Source organism: Topomyia yanbarensis, chromosome 2, assembly GCF_030247195.1.
Source record: "Topomyia yanbarensis strain Yona2022 chromosome 2, ASM3024719v1, whole genome shotgun sequence".
Taxonomy (NCBI): domain Eukaryota; kingdom Metazoa; phylum Arthropoda; class Insecta; order Diptera; family Culicidae; genus Topomyia; species Topomyia yanbarensis.
In genome coordinates, this window is record NC_080671.1 from 106514280 (window position 1) to 106522711 (window position 8432).

Consider the following 8432-nt stretch of genomic DNA (forward strand, 5'->3'; position numbering starts at 1 on the left):
TAAAAATAAATAATACATTGAAGACCCGATTTGATCAGCCCCCAATTTCCTTAGCCTCATATGAAAATATGTGTGGTGGGCTCTAGCAGACAAACATGGCTAAATTTGAGTAAGTCCTTTCTTGACCATGTTTTCCTTATCTTAAAGATGCAAATATTCAAAAACGAAAAAAATCATTTTTTTAAATTTTGCGCTAGAAGACTATATTAAATAATCAGAAATAGTTATTAGACTACATCAAGGGAAGGGAAGAATATTTTAACAGCTTCAGTTTATTATGAAGTAAAAAAAATGTCGCGATTTAATTTAATGTCCCAGTTTTGTTAGCCTAAAATACACCATGGAGATGATAAAAACGGGTCTTTACTGTATTTATTATTCACAGTAACAGGTACAGGCCATTTTCTGAGGGTATTTTTTTTCAATTGCATTGAACTACACCAACATTTAGGTAGTTTTCAAGGGGTTATTTTATCGACTTCTTCCAAAATTTGGCGAACCTATTCCCATTTGTACGATAGTTTATGATAAAAGGGTATCCTAAATTAATTGGTATACTTAAGGGTTTATATGTTGCAGATAGAGACTATATTAAATAATCAGAAATAGTTATTAGACTACATCAAGGGAAGGGAAGAATATTTTAACAGCTTCAGTTTATTATGAAGTAAAAAAAATGTCGCGATTTAATTTAATGTCCCAGTTTTGTTAGCCTAAAATACACCATGGAGATGATAAAAACGGGTCTTTACTGTATTTATTATTCACAGTAACAGGTACAGGCCATTTTCTGAGGGTATTTTTTTTCAATTGCATTGAACTACACCAACATTTAGGTAGTTTTCAAGGGGTTATTTTATCGACTTCTTCCAAAATTTGGCGAACCTATTCCCATTTGTACGATAGTTTATGATAAAAGGGTATCCTAAATTAATTGGTATACTTAAGGGTTTATATGTTGCAGATAGAGAAAGTTCATAAATTTTCTGCTTTTCCTACACAATATTACAAAAGCTTCTTAAACAACTGTTCCTAATACGATTATGTAAATTATAAAGCATTTGAAATTTTTTAATAGAACTCTGAAGGTTATCGAAAAGTTTCGTGAAAAAGAAAATTCCAGTAATGATCATGATTTTCCCTCACGGGTTTCGAGAGTTTTTATTTGTTCTGTGGCATTAGGATTAGGGATAATAATTCAGTTCAAAGGTACTACTGGAAAGTAATTAGAAAAAGTCAATATCGAAGTAAAGTTTGAACTATGCACGCGTGCACTTCAGAGGTAACGAGATATCAAGAGCTGAAATTTCAGTGCTTAGTTCTCATCCGCGTTGGGAATTTAAGTAAACGCTGTTGAGTATGAACTTCAAATCTATTCGAAAATTTGTTTTTCGAATTTTTTGACTCAGCACAACATATATAACCCCTTTAGAAAAATTCAGTTTTCCTACACAATGCAATGATTGAAGAATTTATATATGTTATCACCGGAGCATTAGCAATAATTTGTTTGCATTTCTATTTTATGGGCCATTTTTCCGCTTTTCCATTAAATTGGTTTAACCTTTCATATTTATTGTACTGATATTGTCCTATGCTAATTTTATCGATTCTCTGAGTCCTGCCACAATCCCACGTAGTATGTGTTATCGAAAACATCGCGAAGCATCAAGTTCTAAATTTTCTGAATCGATATAATACCCGAAGAAAGCGATAAGAGCTATTAGAAATGTATCATCACACTGTTAGGTGGATCAAAAGCGTTTTTTAGTATAACTTTCGTATTTTTTACTTTTTGTTAAAACAACCTTTGAACAGCTTATAGAAAATTTTCAATCTGAGTATTTTTCTCTTGGACACCGACGGTCTAACTTTTTACTTTTAAATGTTATGGACACTTTTCGTCTAAAAAATATTCTATTTCAAGGCTCATTATCGCTTATGCGGGCACCTAAAATTGAATACTGCTTTAACCACATGAAAGATCATACTTTTTATTATATTTGAGCAAAAATTGTCTTATACGACATTTTTTTAAATTTTGTAATTTAGATTTAAATTTTATAGTTTAGCAGATTCAACGCATTAAGGAGTAAGGGTTTCAGCGAGAAAAAAACACTTCTTTTGCGATTTTTTTTAGAACTTTGCGTGAAGCGAATTGATCATAACTTTTGTACATCATAGTATATCATTTCAACAACAAGCTGTAATTTTTTTATGCAAAAATATCGACAAACGACTCGGCGACGAAGCTTTTTGTAGAACGTCTCTGGAAAAACATGATTTTAGGTGTTACCTGGCATTCCAAAACTACTTAACCGATTTCTTTCAAACTTTGCATACACATTCTACGTTAAAAATACCTAACGTTGAGTTCTTGAGATAAATTATCAATTAAGAGTTTTTTACTCATTTTAAATAAAAATTACTATTTTCCACTAAGAATTCCGCTTTTTTATGAGTAAACACCCCCTTAAATGAAAAATTACCTCAAAAACTCAACGTAGGGTTAGTGACATAAAATTACAGTTCTAACCATTTAGAACCGACACCATATTTGGTGTGAAGTTACGTGATTTATGAAAATTTACGTCATGTAAAATTAAAATGAAACGTAAAATTATGTTATTTTCGATGCTCTTATATGTTATGGTCAGAAGACGTAAATTAAAACGACTTTTTAGGTATGTATTGCCTAAAACCTTTGCATTTTCTTTTCAATTTTGCTTACATATCAGCAATACTTTGCGAAAGTACAGAATGTGTTTAAAAATAATTAGGCCATAAAAACTATTTATGATTTATATAAGGAGAATTTATTCAACAAACCGTGGAATACTTATTGCACAACTTTCCTGATCGCTTTATTTTGGCTCTGCGACATATTTCGGAGAATGGTTCCCTCATTCGTCCTTTACCTTCGACTTCGAATCTTAGCTTTCCTTCAAGCCACACAATATTTTCCGGCTCAAAACGAATTTGCAATTTGCGAATCTACAACCTTCTAAATTCCAATATGAAGTTTTTTATTTTCTTCCGAGCACTAGCAAGTTTCAATTTTACATTTGAAATACTACTTGTAATGAACTTAAGCAGTTCATTTGTCTTTTTACCAGCGATAAGCAAATTCATCAACTCTCTTCGACTAATATTCATATTGACTACAGTTTTATTTAAAACGAATAAAATAAGAAAACATTTTTTGACTGTTGTTCCACTTATGCAAAGCTAGCTGCGATGAGATAATGATACTTGAAAGCGGCCTTTTTCATAATACAACGATATGTGTGTAAATGCGTTGAACTTGCTAAACTACAAAATTTAAATCTAAATTGCAAAATATCGTATTCACCAATTTTTGCTCAAATATACTAAAAAGATCTTCCATGTGGTTAAAACAGTATTCAATTTTAGGTGCCCGCATCAGCTGTAATGAGCCTTGAATTATTCTATTTTCTAGAAGAAAAGTGTCCATAACTTCTGAAAGAAAAAAGTTAGACCTTCAGTGTCCAAAAGAAAAATACTCGGATTGAAGGTAAAAATTTCGCTACAATGTCTCTCAAACAACTTACATTTGCAGTTCTAGGTCACTGACGGCCAACCGAACTTTCGATGCCTACATTAACCACCATAGACGAATCCGGAAGTGCCTGGGAAAAGCGGCCAACTTTCAAAATGAACAAACTCACATCAGTTTCCCGAAAATGGATGGGCCGATTTTGACAAACTTAGTCTCAAATTATAGCAATATTATCCCCACAGATGTCTATAAAATTTCGTACAAATCGTTTATATGGTTCCGGAAATATAGGCTAAACCGTCCGGTCACATATAAAATTCCCATATAAGCCGGAACTCAATTTTTTTTATAAAAAGGGGGAGACCATGAAATTTTAGAAATCGTATTTTTGATGCCAAACATCTTTAAAATGCATGAAACGTAGAGATTATATGCCATCTCAAAAAAAATTTTTTTTTGATAAGAATCGACTTTTTGGGACTTTGCCGATTTCGCATTTTTTTCAATTTCGTAATACCGTGGCTGTGTTTAGACCATTTGGGATTAAATAATCCTACACATTTTGCGAACATTACCATTTTTTACTCACCAGTTGATCAAGATGACTAAACTAAATCTCAGGTCGACGATTACTGGTTGTGATGGTTCAAGTTTTCGATTTGGCCCTTTCCCTTTTACAAAATAGTAGAACTCGAATATTGGTTTCTTTTTTATATATAGTTGTCTTGTCACGAATAATAAAAATGTAATATGTACAATTGAAAGTTTACGATGAATATAAACAACGATGAAATCCTTGTACACTCTAGTTTTTTAGGCGGTTTCTTTTGCGCGGTTTTTTACGCGGATTTTGAAATTTACGCGGTTTTCATTTACGCGGTTTTTGAAATTTACGCGGTTTTCATTTACGCGGATTTTGGAATTTACGCGGTTTTCATTTACGCGGATTTTGAAATTTACGCGGTTTTCATTTCCGCGGATTTTGAAATTTACGCGGTTTTTATTTACGCGGCCTGTACCCCCGCGTAAAAAAAAACCTGAGTGTATTCGTGATTGAGAAAGGCACAATTACACCGCTACGTGGATTAAAACAGGTTTTTTAATTTACATTTGATAAATTTAACCTTCCAGCCCCCTCCGTCTGGCTACGTGCCCATCCTCTCCTAAACCAAATATTTGGCTACGTCACTATGTAGGGCACACACAAATAATTGTTTGTCCCGTCAGATGCAAGAATTTCCCAGCATATCTGAAAATAGTTGAAAGAAGGTTTCCTGGGAGGAGCGGGGTTACTTCCACGCTTCCATGAAAGAAAAAAAGTCAAGGATATTCACGTTCGATTATAATTTAATGATTATACATCGGATTGGACAATACAAATGCCCATCAGTAATATCAGAATGTAAAAAGACGCTTCCATTGGACGCAATCTATCTATCATAGCTACTCACACTGTGATAACGTATAAAAAAGGCACGACTCGACATGATGATTTCCCCACCGATTGAGGGTGTGTTAATAGTTGTCAGCACTTGTCTGCGAACGGAAGTGCGGAGAATAATCATGCAGCAGTCACAGATTCAGGATATTAACAGTACCTATTAAACTGTTCCCATTGATTATAGAATGGCAATTAAATAGTCTATTATTGCTCTCGATTTCAGGTATTGTGCGGTACTTAGCTGGCCGCTTCCCAGAAACCACCAGTGCCACCGATGATAACGGTCGAAATCCGTTGCATTATGCGGCAACACTTAAAGATAACGGCCACTTTTACAACCTGCTGACCCACCTGGGAGCGAATCCGAAGGCCGAGGATAACGTAAGTTGGTGCACTTTTCACACGATATATTATTGAAAACTACACGTTGTCGAGAGCTGAGGGTCGTATTTTCCCACACCGTGTAGCACGTGCATACTTTTTGCTTGTGGAGAATGTTGGAACTATCAATTATGTACGCGGATGGTGCACTAGCTATTGATCCGAAAAGCATTTTACAGTGTTGTAGTTCTAATAATACATACAGGGCCTTACACATACATGTAATGACACTTTCTCTCGTCCCGCAAACGTACCATTGGAATGCCATTTGAATTCGGTCAGTTGAATCATCCAGCTGAATTTTACTTGGATTACGAGCAGGCAAAGGATTTGTTGTCCCATCGTCAGCTGCTGCAGGACTATGGCGCTGAGGAGGATCTGGCCGATGAGATGCTAAATGATCAAGGTAAACATTTCCAGTGTACTCTAGATATGTGTGTCTTCGATCTGATATGCTAAGTGTTGTCTAACTGTCCTACCTATCCACTTTTAGGTTTATTAATTTTGCTGGCACATTTGAGCAGAGATTTTTGCTTTTTGTTGTTTTGATTTTGTAAGATTTTCCTATAGTAAAACAGCACGGATATCTTCATTTTGGTCGCGAGCAAAGAGATGGTTCTTCCCAACGCCAACTCATGGTTGCATTGTTTATTTTCATCCAAATTCACGCTTAATCCCTTGAATTGGGTCACGGATTCATCACCGTAGTGCCAGATGATCAGCACAGCGCACGCCGTGAGTTGGACGATGTCGATACATTGACCACACTGGAGCGGTGCTTCAAAATTATTCATGAACCGATTGATGACCTTATCAAATCGGTAGAGCTTCCAACGAATAGCGTTCCCGGTAGTGCTTCATCACTCAGAATATTAATCACATCCTATTTGGCGAGGTTTCTGAAGCGAAGTGTGTTTGATAAAGTGAAAAAACGTCAAACCAAGTTGGACCATAACCTTTTCGATGTCATTTGGCCGGCAATGAAGAAGGCTACAAAGGAGAAAAAGATAGACGAGGATTTGAACGTTGGTGTTGTGATACCCGATTACGATGTGTTTGTAGTTTTCCAAGAATTCCTAGTACCACTAATAAAGGACATGCACTGCATGGATCTGCAGCAAGACTTTGTCCCCCATCCAGCTATGCAGTTCTTCCCTAGATACGCTATCAGTGAGTCACCTACACAACGCCGAGAAGGTAACGGCAACATTCTCCGGGAGAACCCTGATGAAATACAACTCAATCTGGATACCTCCGGAAAGTTCATCGTCGGGGCAGTTATTGAATGCGCTCGAAACCTGGATGAATTCGAGTTTCCACTTAATCTAAGCATAGCACATCTCGAACGGGTGGAACGCATTTTGACTGCAAAAATTCTGTCCCTTGCCTTCGCCAATGCAACTGGCGAGACTGAACTTGGAACTTACTATACGATGAACGAGATTCTGGAAAATCCTTCGGAGATTCGAACAATTCTTGCTGCCACAGGACTACTAATTCCGATGCTAGATCATTCGGATCCATACCAAACTGCGGAATCAACTGCAATCAATGGTAGATTCTGGCCATATGGTAGAGGAGTCTACGTTAGCCACGATCAGGATCTTGTTGCGTGGATAAATGCACAAGAACATTTGCGAGTAATGTGCTGCACTAGCTCGAAAAATCCTGCCAACATAGGAAGCACATATTCTAAAATTGGACGTGCCATGAACTTCCTGGATGACAAGATCCAGTTCAAACACAGTTACTTCCTAGGCCATCTGGTATCCCGACCATCCTTCCTTGGTACTGGTCTGAAGATTACACTATCACTAGAACTACCTCATCTGCGCAAGGAACGAGAAAACCTTCGACATCTGTGCGTAGTGCGAGAGCTACATTTGCTCACCTCCGACGACCAACAAACTGTCCGGATGAGCAATATGCGAAGTCTTTCGCAGAGCGAGTGGCAAATTTTCCAAAACTTCACCAGTGCCATCACGAACATCGTAGCCCTCGAGAAGGATCTCTCCATGTCCAACTCATTGCATATAGCGGCAACACTGCTGAGGATATTTCGTAAGAAAAAGAATAGCTTGGTGGAGGCGGCGCCAACCCACTAGACGCCCAGTCGCAAGTCTCCACCATCGCACTGTTCGTCCTCACCAACTCTTAGAGACGTAGCTTCAGCAACAGCAGATACTTTTACTCGATGTTTTAAGATTAATTTCATACGTAGTTAGTGTGTGGATTATCCACGTTAATAAGTTCCTGAACATTTCGTGTACCTATTGATCCTCGGTTCGATAACTGAGCCGAAGTAGTGTGTAGGTGTTAGAATACAGAATACAAGGTGTTGGAAAGATTTTAAATGGAAATGACTGCTACTGGGTTAGTAATATTATGTTCATCTAGATGTTGTTTTTTCAGTTCCCTTCTTCAGTGCTCTCACTCTGTGATATGTTTCTTCTATGATATGTGTTCTATATGTAAATGTACGCGACATATGCTTCCAGTATGCTCCGTGTTGGCTATACCTTACATTATTTTGCGATTTCACGAACTAAAAGCTAGCACAAAGCTTTTGCCTCAATCTGGGAAAAGCTACGGTGTCTGGTTTATCTTCTCTGAATCTGAATGTAAAATCTTTCCAACAGCTTGTACCTCGTACAGTAGTTACAATCATGTAATAGATTTGTTCTTCAGTTGCATTGTCTTTTGACAACGTCACATATGTTGCATGCAAAACACGGCCGTGAACAGTTCAATTCTTCGGTGTTATTCTACTCTACTAATGATTACATATTTCCAACGCCATAACCATACTTCCAGAACATAACGATTCCCAAGTAGAGATACCCTTGTTTCGTACGGAAGAAGGCCGATACCTAGCGACATGTGAGTATAAAATATTTTTGTTTCTGATAAATACTCCATTTTTCATTCAGTTCGTGTAGGTAATAAGTTGCGTTTGCGTTAGCTTGTCAGCGCCATTTTAGTTGTTTTACATTTGAGTAAAAGTTTCTGAAGTGCCCTTCCCCCCATTTTCCACAAAGTGGTGAATTTTGCAAAACATGTTTTATTTTGATTGTTTAGGTACGTAAACAT

General features: G+C 36.9%; 1 protein-coding gene across 10 annotated transcripts in view; it reads left to right on the forward strand.

Annotated features, from left to right (window-relative positions):
* Positions 1-8227, forward strand: part of LOC131679118 (uncharacterized) — an 80971-nt gene extending 72744 nt beyond the window's left edge. For all 10 annotated transcript variants that reach the window (XM_058959692.1, XM_058959690.1, XM_058959696.1 and 7 more), the window contains 4 exons: positions 5185-5342; positions 5625-5748; positions 6051-7715; positions 8157-8227. In XM_058959692.1, the coding sequence (XP_058815675.1) occupies positions 5185-5342; positions 5625-5748; positions 6051-7447 (1679 nt within the window). In that variant the 3' untranslated portion in view covers positions 7448-7715; positions 8157-8227. The remainder of the gene's footprint in view (positions 1-5184; positions 5343-5624; positions 5749-6050; positions 7716-8156) is intronic.
* The last annotated feature ends 205 nt before the right edge of the window (positions 8228-8432 follow it).